This window comes from Mugil cephalus, chromosome 2, assembly GCF_022458985.1.
Source record: "Mugil cephalus isolate CIBA_MC_2020 chromosome 2, CIBA_Mcephalus_1.1, whole genome shotgun sequence".
Classification (NCBI taxonomy): Eukaryota; Metazoa; Chordata; class Actinopteri; order Mugiliformes; family Mugilidae; genus Mugil; species Mugil cephalus.
In genome coordinates this window covers 5,818,170-5,840,824 of record NC_061771.1, presented here as the reverse complement: position 1 = coordinate 5,840,824, position 22,655 = coordinate 5,818,170, and the positions used below count along the sequence as shown (strand labels likewise).

The following is a 22,655-nucleotide window of genomic DNA, read 5'->3' as shown; positions in this document are numbered from 1 at the left end:
GAGCCACACTCAGACATGCGTCATTGCACGTGAATGCACACACATATTGCCATGGTATAATACAAATAAACACATGTATGAACAAACATGGATACCGCACTACTACATAACCGGTGACCTGTGTGAGTCCGTCTGTGAGTGGGTTGACACATAGATATTAACTTTGTCAAATTAACGTTCCCCCATGATAAAGTACTAAGTCTGTTAGCTTTTCACTTAAGGTTATCCTTAAGTGGTGTTTAGTTTTCGATTAAATACCTGCTGATATAATATTACTTTGTTTAATTAGCACAAGTTGAGTGTACTAATATGTCACACTCAAGCAAAAGCCTGCAGTGCTTAAAAATGAAGACAAAGCACGTGTCAAAAAATGCAATTCCTCAAATGGCCACTTGAGGCTGGCTCCAAAAGAGATTTAATACCCATAGAGCTCCATGTTAAAATAACTATTACTGCAGACATTTGCATATTTACAGCTTGATCTATATGTGGTTTTCACACATGGCTTCTGTAGCCTAGTTCTACATTTGTGCCGACTTTTTATAACTCATCCACAGCATGCTCTCCCTACGCGCTACTCGCCTGCTCTTCAACGATTTTTGAATTAGCCAGGAGTTAGGCAAAGTCAGCAATTGCCAAGATGACTCTGAACGAAGCATCGCATTAGCGTCACATCACTCTTCAGGAGATCTGTGGATGATATCATTGAGGGTTTGTCCATCTTTTTATGGACGGTCAACAGTTGAACTAAATCAGGGACCATGACTACACACACAGTGAATGAGGAGGAATAACATTAGGCAGGAAAACACCAGCGGCACTAATTAAAAGAAGTTTCAACTGGACTGTCAATCATTTGTGACTGTGCTGGGGAAAAAGAGGCAGCACAGATATTTTGACATTTTAGTAATCACATCTTTGGCTAGAAATGAACACACATTATGTGGAGTACCAGTGCTCTAAGGAGCTTTAAGGAGCTGGTGCGAGAACAACATAAACCAAACAAGCCATTAATAATAAAAGATTTATTCATCCTTTGTTAAAAAACAAGACAAAAAAGACAGTTTTCAAAACATATAGTTGAGACAAAACATTAAAACTGACTAAGAAACAATATTCATACCATTTCAACAAAGAAAATGCAAGTTTGGGTTACAACTGCATTAGGTGGCGCGTAAGAAACACCAAATCAAACTACACAGACAGAAGAAGAAGAAGAGAGGGGTGGATCCCAAACTGGGCTTTAGGAACCCAATTAAAGACCAACCTGAGGGAGTCACACGATTACGTGACAGAACAATAGCACAAAAATACTGATGGTTTTCTTCTGAACAAAAAATCATATATATATATATATTTTTTTATTACAGATAGCTTCTTTGCTTTTGGGATTGTCCGGATTTTTGGTTTTGCATTTGCAGTCAAATCTTCAGAACTCTAAAAACTGTTCAGCCGAGGATTTCACAAATATCTCTTTGGTAGCACTGATCTCAGTCAGTAGACGTGCTGGGAAGGAAGCTGATTTAGCTTCTTTTTCAGCCAAACTGGTTGAGAACAACCAAGAGTACAGTAGAGTGAATTAAAAGCAGTGTATTAGTCATTCTCTCAGTCCTCACATAAAAAGAATTATTAGAATTTTGTATATTTTAGAGGCTCCCATTTAAATCAAAAACATCCTGCAACATTAATATATAAGTAGATGAGGGTTTTCTTAAACTGTGCTTGGCAGTTGAAATGTTACTACAGGTTGTCCCATAAGTCTGGATTTCTATTATTGATTTTTTCCTGTGAGTCCAATTGTTTAAAGACAAACTGGATATGTGAAACCAGTTCTTACTTTGGAACAAGACAAGGGATGTGCATTGGAAGCAATAAATAAAACAAAAGCTGCTTGCTGACTCTTTAAGAGTTAACTCTACACCTAACCTTGTCTCTCAGGAGAATGATCTAGTAGTAGAGAGAAAAATATCAGCTCAGTGTCCCATCTGTCCAGCCTTTGCCTGCTTTCTCTTGTGTTGCCTCCACACTTTTCATTTCCCCCACTATCACAGCTATGTTCCTTTTCCCTCATCCTTATCTCTGAACGCCAGAACTGCTTCCCTCTTCCTGCGTCTTCATCACAGCTCATCCCGTGCAGTCCAGTTCTCCAGTTCTGACTGCAGCACGTCTGAGTTCTGGGCCTCAAAGCTCAGCTCGCCTTGCTCCTGAGTCTTCCTCGACTTTGCTCGGTCCCAGTCAGTTTTGACCGTCTCGTTGTCCCAGACCACTGATGTTTCCGTGTCACTGATGTAGCCCGCATCTCCTGTGTAATGGGTTGGATACACCAGAAGTGGCTCGGCAGAAAAGGCACGCAGCTCCCGGTGCTCAAAGTGGTCCATGTACTCCGAACTGATGAGTGAGAGGAGCAGGGACGTGATTAGATTAACAAGACCGCCACAGGACAGGAATCAAAAGGAGGAGATGGACAAGGAGAACAGGGGGAAGACGAAGAGACCAGGTTGGCTATACTCACACAGGGTGTTTGTTGTACATGACGGGGAGGAACTCATCGACAGGGAGCATCTTGCTCAGAGGCTCGGCTTTGAGGAGCTTCTGAGCTCCTTGTAACGACAACATGTAGCCAAGTGTCCAGTAGGAGTAGTCCGCCTCAACCAGATTGTGGATGCTTGGTACAGATTTCTCTGGGTGGTCAACCTGCATGCGCTTCCGCCCGATATATCTGTACAAGTATGTAAGATATATATTCAATAACGGAGAAAAACATGAAACAACTACAGTTCACATTACTTAAATCAGGTAATTTCATCAAAACTGCTGCAAACAAAAAAAGTTACACAACTCTTTGCCAACTTTAACTCTGATGAACCCAGAGACTCAAAAGAAGACATCATTATTTTTGTTGCACTCTTATTTTGAAGTCAAAAGAGTTGACAAACTATTTCAGACACAAGTGGCACACAACTATAATTCTGACTGTTACAATTAAGTGACTGGAGAAGTACTGCACCAAATCCACTTAACCAGAACTCTTAACTATGACAGCTATGACATAACCAATGTGCACTACTGTTGCATACCCTAAACTTAACCCAGGCTTCTAAAAAATATTCTTCTTTAGCTCACTACTAGCAGTAAGACTGAAAACAGAATCTGAACGTGGTCTCTGATATGTCACGTGTGACAGACGGATGGATTTCAATGCAGAGCTGTGTCTGTGTTTACTCACATGAGATCCCAGTCCAGCTTGTGTGACGTCACCTCCTGCAGCAGCGTCTGCAGCCGACGTCTGAAGAACACCTCGAAGCGGAGGTCGTCCTCGATGACCAGGGACGTCTGCAGCCCACGGTCTGCTATCTAAAAACACATAAATATATGCTGTACGTATGGATTTACAGCTTTACAGTGCTGTCTGCTTGTGTAATCTGTATAATGCTCAAGTGCAGTAATTAGTGTAATGTCTTCTAAATCGTTTCCTGACATCAACAAAGTCTTTGGTCCTTTGGACAAAAGTATTTCTAATCAAGTATTTTTAATAACCCATCTTAAAGATATATCTGTAGCTTTTGTGCTCAAATATAAGTTTATTTCAGTTGGTTACTTCCTCATACTGATCATACTTTATCCTGAAAATACTGCAGGTAAATCTGAAAAGCTTGTTTACCAGGTGTGAAAAAATGCTGTAAACTAAGAGTGCTTTCAACAGCGGAAGTGTTAATAGTTTATTTTCATCAATTAACAAAATGCAGCAAATTAGCAGTAGGGAAACCTAAATCATATCAATATTTAGTGTTACCAGCGTTTGGCTTCAAGACAGGATCAGTTCTTCCAGGTACACTTGAACACAGCTGTTCCAAACATCTTGGAGAACTAACCACAGATCTTCTGTGGATGTAGACTTCCTCAAATCCTTCAGTCTCTTCATGTAATCCCAGAAACACTCGATGATGTGGGGGCCATGCCATCACATCCAGGACTTCTTGTTCTTCTTTACTCTGAAGATAGTCCTTAATGACCTTGGCTGTATGTTTGGGGTCTTTGTTCTGCTGCAGAATACATTTGGGGCCAATCATACTCCTCCCTGACGGTACTGCATGATGCTGGGCTATTCCTCAGCTTTGAGGACACCAATAATCCAGACCAGAAATGCATCCCCAAACTTACAAGGAACCTCCTCCATTCTTCACTGTTGCCAGCAGACACTCATTATTGTAACACTCTCCAGCTCTTCTACTACCAAACTGCCTCCTGCTACAGCCAAATATTTCAAATTTTGACTCAGTCCAAAGCACCTGCTGCCATTTTTCTGCACCCAGTTCCCATGTTGTCATGCATATTTGAGTTGCTTGGCCTAGTTTCCATGTCAAAGGGATGGATTTTTTGCTGTAACTCCCCATGTAGACCACTTCTGGCCAGACTTCTCCAGACAGTAGATGGGTGTACCTGGGTCCCACTGGTTTCTACCAGTTCTGAGCTGATGGTTTTGCTGGACATCTTCTCATTTCAAAGGGAAATAAGTTTGATGTGTTTCTCATCTGCTGCACTACGTTTCCTTGGATGTCTATGATCCTATGAAATCTCTGACTTTGTGCAAGTGTACCTATAAGGATCGATGCTGGTTTGAAGGCACTAACACCAAACGTTGATGTGACTTAGATTTTTCTTTTGTTCGCTCTTTTTGTATTTTGGCATTTTGTAAATAGATAAAAATAAACATTCATTATTTATATTTTTGATAGCATTCTTAGTTTACAGCATTTTTTGCACCGTGCCTAAAACTTTGGCACAGAACTGTGTGTGTGTGTGTATACACATGTCTTGTACAGTAAGTACATTTTCATGAACAACAGACATAAAAATAGCAAGAACAAACAACGATACATTTATAGATAGATACATTCGTTCATTTGTCTCACCAAGCTGCTTTTACTCACATAAGCTAAATTAGTATTAAATGCTATCTCCCCTGTGCAGGTACACTGAGGCCTGAGGCATGTCCAAGTGTCTCACCTCCTTCCAGACGTTGTAATGAGAGAGGAAACAACCCAGTTCACCCTTGGTGAGAGGTCGACCATGATAAGGGTCTTTGTAGCCTGGCAGCATCTTAATCCCCATGGTCTCTATCTCAGACACGTTCAGAGCTCTGAGAGAGAGACAGAACGAACACTCAGTACAATCAGAGGGAATCAGTAAATCATATGGATAGAAACAAACTAAATATGTAAAGCAACACACAATCTAATTTCTGGAAGATAGGAATGATATTAATCTCACATGTCATGAAAATATGTGGTTCGGGGAGTCTTTAAATAACAGCATGCAACCAGCTACTTTTCACCTGGTTGTTTGTCTCAGCACTGGCTCCCTACATCAATCTACACTGCAGGTTGCAGAGGCACAAATCAGGAAGACACAGGCAGTGGGGGAGGATGAAGATGAGAAACGTACTTGCCATCCACAGCAGCAACAACCTTACAGCTGAGCTCCTGCTCGTACAGACTTCTTAGCATTCGCTCACGACGATCAGCTCTCCGCACCAGATTGATCATAAACACCTGGGTGCACACAAATGCAAAACCTCACACACGTGCCGAGCTTGCTGTGTACGTCCGCACGTGTGTGCGTGGATGTGTGTGTGAGAGAGAGTTTGTGTATACCTCATCAAAGCCCATCTTGTTAGGCTGCTTGGGAGGAAGAGACAGGAAGCTCGAGGGCTCCAATGGAGGATTTTTCACTGTCAAAGAAAAAAGGAGGGAAGGTTACAAAGAGAATAAGTAATATGTTGGAAGAGCGGTTCCTAAAACTTGGTCCAGGAAACTGCAGGAGTTCATGAGAGAGACACTGGGGATTCCCCTTGAAGCTCCCAAGATTAAATAGCAATTAACAGAGATGATTATTTTACAGTTCAAAGTTTTAATTATGTAGGGTTCACAGCTCATCTCATCTTTATTTTCTCACATATAATGTGAGTGTAGTACATATATTACAGTAGTAGATAACGTTGTAACAAAGTGAGTTCTCAGGAACCCACCTTTATTCTGGGAACACTTGTGTATTTAAGGTATTCCTGGTCTGGATATTTTAGACCTTCAATTAGAGGGCTGCGGTTACGCCTAGTTTGTCACCACATTTCTTATGCATTTTAACGGCACAAGCTTTTTTATGCACATTATCTTCACCCTGCTCTTTATCCGTCATGTATTTGTATCTGTGTTGAAAGATGCATTTAGATGAATTGTTCAGTGCAATGTCCTGCTTTCCCCAACAATTAGAGGCTCTAGTGGCCAAAAGTTCAGACTCAAGATGTCAATGGGCGTGAAAGCTTTTGGGACTGTGTTGTAATTGGCTAATAAGGTTTAGCCAATTTACTATTACTATTACTACTATTTACTATTTTGTTCTTGCATGTGTTGGTGAGATCTTGTTTTAGAGTTTCATATATGGCCTTGTCACTGTGTTGTTGCATTTCTGTATTTTTTCTTGGCAAAAGCAGCGAAGCTCAAAACTCATAACATGATAGAACGCCAGATTTTGTTCAACAACAAAAAATGATTTGGTGTGGGGAGTTGCTAAGGTCTAGCAAGAAACACACTTTAAATGAAACAAACAAATATAACACAATATGACATGTCAAGTGAAAACTGGTTAGAGCAACAATATGTCAAGAACTCCTAAACTCCTCAACACAGTGTCTCTGGTATCTTTGACTCACCCATGATCTCAAGGTGAACATGCAAAAAGCTTTCCATCTCATCCTGCAAGGTAGCATAGGAACGCATTGGCACTGGGAAATAACCGTATGTTTCTTTGTTGCACAGATACATCTGCACATCTGAGGAAAAGAGAGAAAAAACATGCTTGAACACGAGTTTAATGAGCCCGCTGCATTAAAAGTCTACCTCGGATTCATTCATCTCACCTGCCATGCGTGCTGAGTAGGCAAAGACGATAACATCATCCAGAGCCCAGCTGTACTCTGGGTGCGGCGGGTAAAAAGCCAGCTGACGGGAGGCCGCTTTCCTGAGGTCCACCAGGTAGGTTGAGTGGACCATGGGCACAGCGAAGCAGCCGAGACGCTCCTGCTTACGGATGGGCATGTAGGCTGGCGTACGCTTGTAGTAACCCTAAAAGAACGGAGCGAACAGTATAACAGAGTTACTAAGAATTGTGTTTAGCTTCCAGTCTGCTAACAAATGGAAATATATGCACATATCCTGTCCCTCTAAACCGCATGTGACACTTTTAAGAGGAGGGATGAGAAAACTAAATAACAATAAAAACATTTTGACTGCACAAAAAAAACTGAACTCATGATCAAAACAGTAACTGAGTAATACTGACAGGTAGGAAAAGGCAATGACAGACACTGCTTATTCCCTTCCGGCTACAAGCCTATTAATGAAGAAAATGTTCTTTGCAGAGAGAGACAAACTCTTGGTTGAAGTGGATTTATTTTGGGCTGGAGGATAGACAATACTCATATGTCTGTTCTGATCTGAAAAGAAACAAAGAGGAGGACTCAGAGGCATCTTGCTGAGAAAGAAACAGATCACAAACAGCGTACCTCATGTATTTGATATGCATGTCTGAGCAGTCGAAATCATATCAAAAGTTTCTGCATATTCAAGAAAACATGTTCCACATTCACAAAGTCAAATAATTATGGAAAGGTATTTCAGTTTAATGAGCACAAACTGCAGTAGTACCTGGTGAAGTCAGGGGTAACAAGCTGAGAAGGAAGAGCAAATTAAACCAATCATTCCATGTACTGATATCATGAACCATCACAGAGCTGAATATTATATATGAGCTGTGTTTCAGTCCTCCTGTGAGATGAAACAAATTGTTTTTTGGCACAAAAGAAGCACCTGTGCAGTAACCAAAGGAGAAACGCATCACTACACGTGATAACCAGGGTTCTCTTTCACACATTTAAATGGATTCTTTCACATTGTTTCTAAAGAACAAATACGATCTTCATACACATGAGGTAAGCTTTTCTGGATGGGGTTTGCATGTTCTCAATGTGTCTGCGTGGGTTTTCTCCAGGTACTCCGGCTTCCTCCCACCTCCAAAGACATGCTTGTTAGGTTCATTGGTGACTTTAAATTGACTCTAGGTGTGAGTGTGAATGGTTGTTTGTCTCTGTGATAGACTGGAGATCTGTCCAGGGTGGACCCCACCTATCGCACAATGACGTGAGGCAGGGTACACTCGTCTCATTCCCTCTGGAGTAAAAAGGACGTGGGACAAACCAAACAAAAACATCATTTCATCTGGGGAGTTGGATTTGTTAATTCCATAATGTTACATGGGCTACAATAAAGCTGGAAGCTGATGGCACAATTACATCCTATCAATACATCAAGTTGTTGGCCTGAATGAAATGATCCTGATTCTGAGCTGTGTCTGAGCTTAGCGGGGACAAACGGCTAAAATATACTCTTCTTTTTGTGGTTATCTCCTGGAAGATGCGTTCACGCCGTGACGCTCTTTTCGTGATTTGGGGGCTCTATGGATCGTCACACAGATGATCAGTTTAGGATCTAGTGAATTTGGAGGCCAGGTCAACACCTGCTGTTCTTTATGTTTCATTTTTTTTGAGTTGCTCCTAAACTGTTTTTGTGTGTGTCTGTGTCAGGCTGCATCCTAAGGAGTGTTATTGCTATGGGGTCGGGGTGTCTGGTCTGGTCTAGGTGGGTGCTACATGAATGCCGGGTTCAAAGGTTTCCCAGCAGAACATTGAATTGAGACAAAATGGTCAATGTTATTTACTTCTCCTGTCAGTGGTCATAATGTCCATAATGTCATTATGTCCAGTCATAATGTTGTGGCTGCTCGGTGTATGTAAAATAATAATAATGATGATAGTAATTTAAGTTAAATTAATCTAGTGGTGGATTTGGTCCATAACCTAGTCTTTTCGTTTAACAAACTAAAGCTGAACATGATCAATCTGCAGACCTTTACAAGAACTCAGTGATGCTAGAGACATTTCCTGAAGTGACTAATATGTCATAAAAACACAAAAAGAACCACATTCACACAGGTCACATGACCTTCATGATGGAGGTTCACCTCCTCCCCTGCCACATAACCACCTTCGCCCTCCTCCTCTTTAAAGACTGATGTGAAAAGAAGTGAAAAGAACCTAGCGGGATGCAGGGATGGCTCATAGCATGGTACAGCAAACCAGTGACAAACCTGCTCTAAATGCGGTGTTTAAGTGTATGTTGTTTTAAATGTTAATTAGTTGCTGTGGCCCACATCTCTTTCTGGAAGAGGGATGCGTTTTTATTCCCTGTGCCATGGGTTCCTCTGCAAAGCCAGACAAGAGAACTAGTGAGACTGGCCATAAACATAGGAGCTCAATCAACTGCCTGCAAAACAAGGAGAGACTCCCTTATATCTGAAAGACTTGTTGATGGTTTGGTGGAACTTTCTATGGTTATTGATTATTCAGAACAACACTGTTTGCCAACTGAGTGTCGATCTTAGATCTCACGACTTCAAAAGGGTCTGCAAAGGTGTTGTTCAAATGAACTCTTTTTGACAGACAGTTGAAAGGCAGAAACGGATGGTCTTTTTTCATATTTTGTGGGTCTCAAGACACATCATGTTCATTTATACATTCCTCTTCTGACATCTGACTGTAACTGGTATAAAACATCCATTAGTTAAACCTCCAAACAGCCAGTGAATGATCTGATACAGATTTATGCCAAAGCACGCCATACAAGTGAAAATGGTAAACAGCTCAAAATAAATCTTCAGTACCTGCGATGTCATGCCGCACCAGAAGTTGGAATAAGCAGCTCTGGACTCCAGCATGGGAGCGACAACGGTCTTGTTCTCCTTCATCAGCTTCCACAGAACATCCTGACTGGTGAGCAGGTTGTCACAGTCAGCCACCTGCAGACGGAAGAGAAGGGCGCAATATTGACAATCCCACACAAGTGCAGGCAAAATGTCACCCACTGCCTCTAAGTGATTGATTGAGCCGTGGCTCAACACGGTTTGATCACAGAGAACTGCAAACATAAGCAGCACCATCCCCGTCGTTCTCGTGTCACCGCCTGTCATTTTAAACAAGATTTACAGACGGCTGCAGTTGTATTTGTAGAAGGATGTTCTCTGCTCTGCTTTGTTTTGATGGGATGCTTTTCATTGTCCACAGGAGAATGTTTGTTTTTTATTTCAAAACTTCTTCCCCACATGAGTCTGACCAACAACAACGTCGTCTGTGCTCCACATCCCTCCCGCACGACCTACATTTTCTCAAGCCTTAATATTTATCCTGTTACCGTGTTATTGCAGATCCACCTCGCACTAGAGAAATGTCAAAAATAGACAGCGAATGGATTATTTTCCAAATGTAAAATGTCATGGTCTATATAGAGCCTGTACATACGAGTACTAACAATGTGAAATGTAGGACCTCTGCTTTTTCTCCACTGCCATCAGACTCAGCAGACAGGAAGCTAGAACCATGGACTAATTCATGCCATACAATGCACTGTCCACCTTCTCAGTTTCTGTTTACATTTCAGTTCACTGTTCATTCAAACATTCCCATTTACACATCGATATTTTGCCCTAGTTATTTTTTTTATGTTGCATCATATGTATCTTTTTATATTTTTTGAGATTTTTTATATTGTTAGGTATTTGGACGGAGGGTGTTATTTCTACACGTTTCTACACTGTGACAAAATCTTTGAATTTTTAATCTTAAGTCTCATAACAATAATAATATTAATACATTACTGATCCCCCATGGAGACGTTTGTTCATTTGTTCACATGGGAAACTACCTGTGAACTTGTGTAGCAATTTGGGGGTTAGGTGCTGGCTCAAGGCACCACAGGTATGGGTATAGACTGGTCAGGCAAAACATTATGACCATCTTCCTAATATTTTGTAGGTCTCCTGTGTACCTCCAAAACAATTGTGACTCTTCAGACAATGTGCATGCATATACACACTGGCTTTTTCTGAAGCTTTAACATTTGCAGAGAGCGTTCAGTCACCGTGTGCAGCATAGAGCAACATGCTATTCAGTACGCTATAGTGTAAATGATTTGGAGTATGTCTGGCACTTTATCAAATGAACCGTATGTGAATTCCACAGCTTTTAGGCAAATATTGTATGTAAGCATTGAACAGTAGGCTGGAATAAATGCCCCCCAATGCAGCTTAGTAGAGATGATGAGTTACCAAGGTTACAAGGCAACAACTGGTAAAGGCGGCTCTCAAGAGGAGACATAAGAGTTGTGTGCTGTGTGGTAAAAGATATATTCTACTGAGTGCGTAAATATACCTGCTGTGTGTCAAGCACTGTATGCAATTACTGGATCATTTTGCAGTCATTTGTCAGCTGCACATTTAAAACTATAGACAAATTTCATTTAATAAAAGTGCATTAGCAACGTCTGACATTCTAAAACGCATCTGTCTCTAATATTTACCCTGAACAGGTATAAGCAGGTATGAGTAACAGATAAATGGGTGTTTTCAGTGTTAAGTGCCTTGAATCAGCTCACTGTTGTGCACACTGATATCTCCCTTTACACCGAGCTGGAGAAAATATAACAAGAGAGGACTTTTGAAGGTGTAGAGTGGGTGATAACGTACCAGCAGGTAGTCAGCCCAGATCTCGCGGGCAGTGTCCAGCGCTGCCTGACGGAGCTTCATTACATGTTCATAGCGGAGATTATTCCAGTGCTTAGGCCCCACCTCATCTTCAAAGGCACTGAGACATGCAAGGATAGACCCATTAAAGTAATGCGCTCATCACACACACACACACACACACACACACAAAAGCCAATATATACGCACACATGCACACATGTACCTGGGTTCATCTTCGGGTCTCCACTCCACATAATGATAGTAATTCTGCACCTTGATGAGCCATTCTCTTAGAATGGCTGTGGTGTTATCTACGTTGTGATCTGTCGCCACCCTGTGGGAGGAGGGAGAAACGTGAGTGAAGAGAACACCTAGCATACTGCGCATGATAATAATCTCCATAACTCATATGTAATATAGCATTAGATGTTCAGATAAAATCACTATGTGCAATTTGATATTACACCAGAAATATTCTAGCTATGCATCAATCCAATACGGAGGATGGATAATGGCTCAGTTTCTGCAGTTATTAAAGCGAGGCAGCTCCTCATAAAACATTGTTTTACGGTCACAGTTGTTTTAATATTGTTGTACAGTGTGACTATCAAGCACGGAACTCTTTGTGTGTTTTATTATTAATATTAGCCAGCATGTTTTATTCTGCAACTCAAGCAGCATTTTCACAGCAGGTGCCCCGCTGTCTGCTGCTCTGTTCTGTTCCATTTACTGCCGTCAGCTCATGTCTCTACATCGATAGTTACTCAAAGCTTCCACTCACACACAGAAAAATGAGCCATTACGGTCATTACATTTAGAACATGCGCCGTGGCATGCAGACAAAAAAATAAATAATAATACAATACTGGCATCGAGTTGGATATGAAAGATAGGAAAAGACCAACCATAGACAATTTCCAATCATAAAAATAACCATAACCAAAATAAATTTGTTGGAATCTGTTTTCTGAACCGTATTTTGATCAGTATTATGTTCGGTTTGGATCAGCACGTATTCAAACAAACGTGAAAAACACTGGAATCTCACAGTCTGTAAAATATCGTTTTAAAGGTGGCAAAGTGTAAAATCATCTCACGGCCAAAATAATGATGTACTTGAACCCACCACAGTGTCTATGGGCAAAAGCCATCTGACACATATGTTGTGCATCACCATTAAAGGAAATAACATTCTGCCAAACCAAATGAGCTGCTATTAGCTGGGAGGACAGGAAGGAAGGAGGAGCTACAGACTGTTGTAGAGAGGTGACCTCTCCTGAATCGTGCTAGTCGGCTGGTCCACAGGCTTACTTATTCTAGATGATAATATTCATGTAACTGAATGTCCAGATTATAGCAGAGGAAGGATTAAAATGAGAAAAGCCTTCTGTGTGTCCTTTGAACTTTATTGCTTCTCTTCTCTTGCACTAATTCAAACTAGTTCAACATGTTGAATCAACTAAAGACCCAACAACAGCCTTCCAAGTGGTGCCAACACGCCAAAACAATTAGGGCTACATAACTCGTCACCAAAAGACATTTAACAATCAGCTTGGTATGCACAGCCCTTTGACTTTACCTCTGGCTCTGGGATGCTTTAGTGGTTATTTTTTAACATTCTTTCTATTTAGCAGACAAAACAATTAATCATTGACATGTAAAGGATAGTAATTAAAATAATTATTCACTGCAGGGCAAGTTCCAAACAAACATCAATCAGTAGAAGTGGAACAATAACCTCAAATAACTTCTGAAAACTACTACTATTTATTGCAACATCGTCCTGCAACTGCAACTAATTGATCCTTGACATTATTGGAGCATGTGGTAGAAAAACCCGAGTTTAGTCAACCGTCCTGAAGAAACGGAGCAACCTCAGCATTCATTTGGAGTCTAGGGCCTTGTTTGCTTCGAAGAAAACATGTGCCTCTTAACTGCTTCGTTTTTTTTTACTGCGTCACCAGTTAGTCACAAAATGTGTGTACAAAACAACCGCCTGAAATAAAGAAAACCAAAATGAGGAACCAAAAGTTGTTGAAACGAGTGATGGATTTACACCATGATCAAACTGATTAGTGCAGTTTGCCTGAAAGGGTCAAAACAGTGATTTTTTTTTTTTTGTTCAAATCTTCAGTGCAGTTTTTTTTTTACTTTTGTCCTTCACTGACTCTTTTGTCCTTCATATGATCAAAGTAAATAGTGAATTTGCACCTCTCTCTTTGCTAGTGCAGCTACAAAGATCTGAAAAAGACAACATTCAAAGTTATGCAGAATATGCTGTAGTATATTCAATTTCAAGGCACTATTGCTGTATTGTTGATAATGATGTCATTGTTCTATTAATTTATCCAGCACTTCTTTGGTTTTATAAGCTACTAGGACCTGGTGCTGCTGAGGCAGAGCTCCACATCGCTAACATCAGGTCAGGAGACGAGAGGAGCGCCATTTATCCACTGTCTGTGTTATCAAAACAAGTCCCGGTGTGTCAGGGAGGGGCAGGGACAGAGAAAGGCAAGGAATGTGTAAATATGACAGAAATGGATTTACTTTCAACCCTGCGTTGCGGCGAGTGACAGCCAGCGTGCCGCTCGTATTAGTTTCCCATCTGTCTGCAGCGTTTTAGCACAGCAGTGCCGTCCCAGCACCTACATGCGACAGACTCACCGATCCATCTTCTTCTACTTCTTCCCTCTCTGTTTAGACAGAAATATCTAACTGCTGTGAAGTTATGACTGGACAGAGGTAGCACGGGGGAAAAAAATAATGGGGGGTAAATATTTGGGATTGCTGAACCAGGCCTAACGGATATGAGAAAGCAGAAAAAGACACAGAGGAAGGAAAAAGGATTGATGGTTTGATAACTTCTATTCTGCATGCCCCTGCAGCACACGCGCACGCACGCTCGCCATTAAGCAGTCTGCATGTGTGTGTCTGCTGCTGCTTGCCAGGTGCTCCATCTCAACCTGTCACGCTAGTAACCGCAGGTATCGACAGGTGGCTAGCTGACGGCTCAGTTCACGTCTTTCACGCCGCATTTCAAAACTTTTCAAATCACTTCTTCCACAAAAGGGACGAGATGTGTTGCACATCACAGCAGCCATGCAGAAAACTGGCTGCCACATGGGCGCTGAGTCAGGCATAATTTTTTGGCTCTCACACACACACACACACACACACACACACACACACACACACACACACACACAAAAAGCTTAACATCCAGCCTGGTTTGTTTGACGAGTCATGCGGACACTCGAGTCTCTCACTCCGGCTCCCTCTCAGCATTTCAGATGTGGCACAGCACCTTCCCCCGATCAAACAATCAATTCACAGGAGGACACGTGTTTAATTTTAATTCAAAATCCTCCTGTCACATTAAACACAACTCTGCCTGAGGCTCTTGTCCTCATTTTCCTTCACAAGGTCGCTGGATGCCAAAAAATATAGCCCATATAATCTAACCTGCAATGTGTGAATGGTGATGAAAAAGATTAACTCAATCTAGGAAAACGGATCTAGTGGCAGTGAAACAAAATAAGAGGAAGTGAGTGGGGCGGGAGAATAATCTGGAAGGCTGGGGGCAGGGTGACAGAAAAAACAGCCTGAGGTAAAGGAAGGTGAGTCCTTTAAGAATATTACATGGAAAGCGGCACAGACACAGAACAATGTGCCTGGATTTTTTTTAATTTTTCACACTCATGTAATGATTTTAAAGTCCCCGTCCTTTTTTCTTTCTCTTTTTTTTACAGTACATGTTTCCAGTGGGGAAGGGTGGAAGATGTGGAAGGGAAAAGGGAGAGGAGGGGGAAGGGGAAAAGGGAGGAGGAGAAAATGGGAGGGAGGGGGAAATGGGGGGGGGGGGGAGAAGATCCGTGACTGAATGGAACTTTTCATGTGCACGGCTCTGCTGCCGGAGTCCGCCCACGGAGCTCCGTGCTCGGGCCGTGCAACTCCGCGCAGCTCTCCGGCGAATGTGTGTGGATCGGTGCGCATCCATCACACTGCGTTAACTTACACGCCTTTTAACACTCACTTCTTTGGCCGCGATAAATGACACAGGGCATGTTGATAACACAGCGACCCCACCTGGCCAAAAGTCTCAAGTGCAAACGCACGCAGAGTTTTCCTCTACGTTATTTCTATACAGTTCGCTACGTGTCTCTGGTTCCCCTTCTAGGGTCATTCGTCCCATTTCATTCCCAGAATACTTTTTAAAGTTGCACCACCAACACAGGTTGTCACTCCGCGTTAATTCTCCAGAACACTGCTTATTTAGAGCGACACTCACCAGAGCGCAATGCGGTCCTTTGGGTAGTTGAGACGCTCGATGGTTCCCAGGAACAGCGGCAGTGAGTGCGCCGAGTTGCGACAGACCAGCGCTATGACGACCCGGGGAGCGAGCAGCGGAGACTCGGGGCTCCAGCGCTCCTCGGGGAAATAGCCCCGGTTCAGGCCCGGCAGGAGGACAAACAGCAGGGCAGGCAGCAGCGAGGTGACCCGGGGCATGGCAGGGGAGAGGAACTGATAAATGAGGCGGCGGACAGAGAAGGGGTCGGGGTGATGTAGCAGCCGAGAGTCCCGCTGTTGTGTTATGCCGACAGTGGCTACATGGCGGAGGAGCTGGCTGGATTAAAGGGGAGGTCTGTGCTGCGTTAACGGCCCGGTTAAGACATTCGTGATTAAACCAGACTCTGAAATGAAAGGAATCATACAGACGAGCTCCTGCGAGGTTAGGTTAAGAGGGCTTTAACTTTACACGAATGACCTTCTGTCTTCTGTGAGGACAAGTGGACTCTTCTTAAGCGCTCCTTCGAGACATGTTGTCCTCCCCTTTAAGAGCAGATCCAGCTGTAGTCTATGGGAAGCAGATGGAAACCTTTTGGGCGTGTCAGTCAGTCAATGGTTGGATCAAGCTTCACAAACTCAAAACTGGTGAGATTTATAGACTACTATTCATACAGTAAATAATGGTTCTCTCACATACCTGGAACACACAATAAGAAATTTATCCCAGACATAAATATGTAATCAACACAAAATGGCATTAAATAGACTAGGTTGTTGTGTTTCTCTCATGAGAGCTTATTTTAAGTTATTTTGTTATTAATTAACAGTTATTTGAAATAATTATTAAAGAATCCTTTACTCGATAACATTTCGAAAAACATTTCCCCTGGGTTTAAAGTGAAGTCCTTTTTTTTGTACTTTCCCGATGATGTAAAGAGACAGAGACATCCTAGAGTTTTTTTGTTTCTTTTGTTTGTTATTAGTTAAATTTTCTCTATTTGATATTTGCCATTTTAACCACTTTTACATTACATGTGTTTGAAAATTGAAATAAAAAACAACAGCAAAGTTTGTCATCCTGTATGCGTCCAATCTTTTTTTTTTTTTTTAACGTTCTGTGGCATTATACACTGATCAGCCACACCATTAAAACCACTGACAAGACAAGTAAATAACATTGGCCAGCTTGACAAGTTCAGTGCTCTACTGGGAAACTTTATGGATCTGGCACTCATGTGGATGTTACTTAGACATGTACCACCCACCTAGAGCAGAACATAGGACCCAAAGGCTCCCACTAACAACACTGTGTTGCCACACACCACAGGACACCCTCAGAAGGCCAATTTCCATTCTCTGATGAGTCACAGCTGTTTAGGAGGCACAAGGGAGACCTACACAATTTTGGGACGGTGGTAATAGTGTTATGCCTGATCGGAGTAGTTCATTCTTGACTCAGTGAGGTGGATGTTTTCACCCGCATCTAGCAGAGAGAGGATGTGATTTTCTGAGTTGGTCAAAGTGTCTTCCTCATTGGATACGGTGCTCGGTATGAGGGTTTCAGATTCTGATGAAGAGTCTTCAGAGATTTGACTCGACTTCTGTCGGCAATCACTTGGGTGCAGATGCTCATAGTGTGATGGTTTGGGGACACCAGGGCTGCAGAGGTCTTTGACACCGACAGGGAGAGTCACAAACTTCTGTGGCAGGGAATACCTCATCTCTGCAAGGAAAAAAATGTACAATGTGAATAATTCAAGAGTGCAAGACTTACATGCCGTGGATAAACAAGCCACACTTGGTTTTATTGCCAATATTCCACCACTTTGCCCTAGCCAGTATCTGAAGTTCAAATAGTGTACCTGACTTTATGTAAGAAGTCAGGTTGTCTCTCAGGATGGAGTTAAAGATGGTGTCAGGGTGAATGAAGAAGGCATGTTCTGGGTCGATCATGGCTTTATAACGGGACAGATCCTAAAACCAAGGGGAGTTACCACCAGCCATAAGATAGGTAAGAAATAATACACACATAAAGATGTAAAGACACATACAAACCTGTGCATTCACGTCTTGTGCAAAAGTTGGCAGTGCAATCTGCAGGATCATCTCCAAAATTAAGTGAGATCGCAGAGCCAACATTTCTGTTTCCAGGTGCTGTGCAAAATGAACATGTACAGACAGAAACAGGCATATACAGTGCAGGACAACATGTACACACATTGTAGTTCAATTACTGACAACAGTTTATCACACTCTACGGAATAGGACTTTAGACAAGCCCAGCCTATCACACACCTTGAGCACCCTGTCTTTGACTTTGCAGAGCACTGCTGTAAGCTGAGAAGAATCAGAAGAGAAACATGGATATCGTGAGACCAACCTCCCAAACATCACAGCACACATATCAACCACCTAGAAGAAATAAACATATAAAAGAGAAAACGTATGTAAACAGCATAATATATGCTGAGTGTATCTTGACATAATATTCTTTGCCCTAATGCACTGGTTGCGTGCATTTGTTAAGTTACTTTGTAGAGAGCGTTCTGAGCTTTGAGTAGCAAAGGTCTCCAGGTTCCACTGTGGACACCCCATGTGTCCTGGAGCCATTCACGGCTCTTTGAGGTCAGCTCCAGCCTGTCCAGGCATTTCCACATCCTGGCATTATCTGGTCCAAGGCCTCTTAGAGCGGACAGCACCTTTGGTAAAAACATTTTATATATCGTGCCATCACAAGTCTGATGAGCTGCCAGGTTCTCAAGTTTATACAAGAGCTACTGTATGTGCAAGACTCAGCTTTGACATAGGAATGTACATGCAGGCTAAATAAATACACGTGATAAGGGATCTATTTCTGTATATTATTTCTTAAAAGTATGTTTAATATATAAAACAAAGGTCCTCCTTAACCTCCAATGCAATATCCATTGCCTCGGGGCATGCAACACTCCACATTCCATCACACTGCACAGCTGCCAGTCAAACAATGAGGTCGGGGGAAAACAAAAAAATCCCCTGTCGCCTGAAGGAAACTCAAGTCCTCTTTCAGTTGGTATTTTACAGACAACAGCCAACAGTGTGAAGCCTTGACACTAATTTGTATCTTTTAGCCGCAGACTATTTAAAATCAGCAAACATCATTTGTGTATGTTGTTTTTAGGGGCTAGTGTTAACATAGTACATTTTTGGAAGTTTATTTAAAAACTTGATGCTTCCTCTTCAGATAACTTGATTTAAATGTGTTTCGAAGCATACAAAAAGGAATCTGATGAAGTTTTTGTATAATGTTTCTTTCTGTCTTATCACGTTAATCATCATCTGACCCAACAAAGTTTTCTTGAAGATACCCACTAATCTAATTGCTTAGGATCTTAAAAATGTCAGATAGTTTTACTTGATGTACTAAAATATACTTAGTTGTCCATTGTACCTCTTTATTAACATTTGTCGCTGATGTGCTTGTTGGTCCAATTTCTATAATGTCATCACAGGTCTCCAGGAAGTATTTCCAGGTAGATGCAAATCCATTGCAGATGGGTGTGGCCACTTCCTGCAGTGTACGATCAAGCCTTGGTATGATAGTGTGTAGAAGGGAGTGTAGCAACATCTCACATGTGTCCTCTAAAACATGAAGAAACCTGGTGGCTGAACGAGTCAAGAAAAATTAATTTCCTTTTATCTTCTTCAGAGTTCACAGACAAACTCACCTGATATTGTGTGAGTGATGTGGTCTTGCAACAGACTGGTCTGCTGGAGTCCTGCTGTGATCTTTTTCTCTACATCAGACTGATAACGGGACAATTCTTCCTTCAAAACTACCATGGCAGCTTTTACCTGATGTTCTGTGGTCCTGTAAACCTCAGACAGCAACTGACAGACATACAGCAAATCATATAGTAGAAGTTGAATGAATGACATGTACGATACAGTACATATGTTGATTGATTGACCTATATATATATACTGTACATGTAGGTATATGCTTCAACCTATCATGTCATTTGTCGTTTTTTCTCACTCTGATCCAGGTTTTCCTCTGCTTGTTACGACATGCAGTAATCCGGGGAAAGACTTGTTCCTTAAGGTAGTATACAATTTCTTCCATCACTATGCTGATCACCACCTTCATGGACATAACAGGGTGTAGCAGAAAGCAGACAGAGAGGGGGTGACTGCAGTAAAGGTCAGTGATCAGAAAAAGAACAAAATGCTGTTATGTATGGTAGACATGACAACAACCAGGTGAAAAAAAAACACTGTCTAATGCTCAGTAGAAAAGTAAAAAGGGCATGAATTTTAAAGCAATGCTACTTGAATGCAACATATCATGAAGCAAGACATTATACTGCTGTAGACAGCTACTCTACACCCTGACCTTTTCTAGTTACTTCTCCGTGGAAAGCCTGGCCAGTCAGACATTCCTGATTCATTATGGAAGAATGACTCGTCCACTACCTAAGTGGCCCTAGCAATCTAAAAACAACAGTTTATACTTGACGAAAGCCACATTAGCCTGGAACACATTCAGCTGGCACTGCTGTGCCTGCAGGTAAGAGTCTCGAAGAACGGCAGGGTCCATTTACAACCAAACTGAAATCCTCCAAAATAGGCATGCCTGCAGTACTGCATTCAACTCTGCTGGACACTCAGAGGATCAAATATTGATAAATAGTAGCACAGATCACTGACAGCTAGCCGTATGCTGTGGTTGAAACAAACAGTCCATGTATGAAATAAAATGGACACAATAGAAATATAAGGATTTGAATTCATGTGTGGAGATGTTTAGACCATGGGGTATCTCACCTCCTCCTCATTGCCCACTGGAGGTACCTCACTTTTATTATTTTTTCTGAGCTTCTTTAGTGAAGACACGGCCTCCAAGAAGGCCCTGGATTCTGGTGAATCTTTGCACCACAGTGCTGATGGGCAGCAGACACATATAAGTAATCACTTTAAAAGAAGTTTATGTTATGCTAAAGTTTGATTTTAATAAGAAAACTATACCTGAGCTCTGATGTTGTGTTGCCGCTCGTAGTATGTTGGCCCACTGTGCCTGCTCCTTGGACGATGCAGTGGCCAGACACACTGGGGCCATGTAAGGATGCTGTATGAAGACAGGAAATTCCGTAGGGCAGTCCCAACAAGCCAGTTTATCTTCTGATTTACCTGGAAAATGCACACATTAAAGATGTACAGACACATTAAAGCGTGTTTGCACAACAGAAAACGACAGACTGCCTACAGAAAATAAGAAGCCGATGTGGCCTGCAAGCATACCTGTGATGTGTCGACACATGTCATCCACTAACCCACAGTGCTCATGTATGGAGGTGCAGATGTGACAACCAGATAGTACAAATTCAGTCTTACACCCCCAACCACCTTCAAACACCTGAAACCAAACACACATCCAACCACACACACAAAATGAACTCACAGATGCTTGGCCGGTCAGACTGCAGTCGAACAACCATATGCACTATAGGTTTTTACCTCACTAGCTTCACGACTCTCCACTTCAAAATTATTAGTGACCTGTACGTGGCGATGTGTCCAAACTCCATTCAGATATTGAGGCAAAGTCGCCTCCAACACAATCCCAGCATGGGTAATAACATCCTGAATAAGAGAGAATTTTTTTTAGCACCATCAACACACACTCATTTGTTTGTATTTTGATCCAGTTGTCTCTGAAACAAATGAGCGTGATTGTCTCACAGCATGCTGAATCAGTGGGCGAGGTTCGATGGGCTCTGTGTGTTTGTTCCTCAGGTGGGTTAGCAGATTAGAACAGTAGTGATGTTGATAGAGAGGAGTTAGATTCTCCAGGGTGTCAGCAATGTGCTCTGTTCATACAGCAGGGTGAGACAAATTGATAGATTAGATTTTAGAAATAAAGTTTGACACGCTTTACATTTTTAGCAATAAAAGGAGCATTGAGATGTTTCCATAAAGTTCAATGAGTAGAAAAGCCACGCAGTCCAATAGAATCATATGCTATGGCCGTCACTTTTACATAGTCTAAACCTTTTATGTGATTTTGGACTGATAAGACAGACTAAGACAGTGTACTCCACCTACATCATAAAAACAAACATGACGCACTGGTTGCAGTATGTTCCTTTATTATGTGTATTACCACAGTAATCATTTGCTCTCTATGTACCCATGTCTGCATGTACAAGTAGGTGTTTAGTAAATAGCAATATTCCATGCACAACTGAGCATGAATGAGAGATAGAGGACATAGGACATAGAGAGAATATGGTTAAATGTACAGGGCACAAAGAGGGACTATGAAGATATTGTGTATTGTTTGCATAACAATAAATAAAAGATTTAAGATGAGATTCAGATGATCTTAAATCTTAAATGATCTTAAATGAACACAGAATTAGCCATCACTAATCCTATAGAACAAGCTTACCTGAGATGTACTTGTGTTCTTTGGCGTTCAAGTGACTGGTGAGACTCCCTCCCATTTTCTCTGGTTTTCTTTCAGTAATCTTGATTTTGTCTCCTGTGTTCCTGCCTCGCTCTGATCTCTTATCCAAACCTTGTGCCACTGTTCATCCTCTCCTCAGTTCTTCCTATACGCACACCTTAGACTCAATGAAACTGATTCATGTTGACAGTCAATACTTAGGACAAACATGGCAAAACAGCATCTTAGTCCACTGATGTCCTTCAGTCCATATGAGGCACTGTTAAACAGTGGAATTAGGAAGGAGAGC

General features: G+C 41.8%; 2 protein-coding genes across 2 annotated transcripts; both read right to left on the bottom strand.

Moving 5' to 3' along the window:
• Positions 1-1,010: 1,010 nt before the first annotated feature.
• LOC125004485 (procollagen galactosyltransferase 1-like) lies at positions 1,011-16,707 on the bottom strand. The gene is made up of 12 exons (XM_047579111.1): positions 15,920-16,707; positions 11,855-11,965; positions 11,632-11,749; positions 9,775-9,909; positions 6,917-7,121; positions 6,710-6,829; positions 5,655-5,731; positions 5,446-5,552; positions 5,008-5,140; positions 3,227-3,354; positions 2,513-2,719; positions 1,011-2,388 (listed from the first exon to the last, which is right to left on the bottom strand). The coding sequence occupies exons 1-12, from the start codon at positions 16,135-16,137 to the stop codon at positions 2,118-2,120; spliced, it is 1,830 nt and encodes a 609-aa protein (XP_047435067.1). The 5' UTR covers positions 16,138-16,707; the 3' UTR covers positions 1,011-2,117.
• A 161-nt stretch (positions 16,708-16,868) lies between these two features.
• Positions 16,869-22,505, bottom strand: LOC125004484 (protein Niban 2-like). The gene is made up of 14 exons (XM_047579109.1): positions 22,349-22,505; positions 21,640-21,767; positions 21,415-21,540; positions 21,199-21,313; positions 20,926-21,087; positions 20,725-20,840; positions 19,937-20,041; positions 19,626-19,788; positions 19,349-19,539; positions 18,450-18,617; positions 18,214-18,330; positions 17,974-18,072; positions 17,781-17,892; positions 16,869-17,641 (listed from the first exon to the last, which is right to left on the bottom strand). Exons 1-14 carry the CDS (start codon positions 22,401-22,403, stop codon positions 17,343-17,345), a joined length of 1,956 nt encoding a protein of 651 aa, XP_047435065.1. The 5' UTR covers positions 22,404-22,505; the 3' UTR covers positions 16,869-17,342.
• Positions 22,506-22,655: the final 150 nt, after the last annotated feature.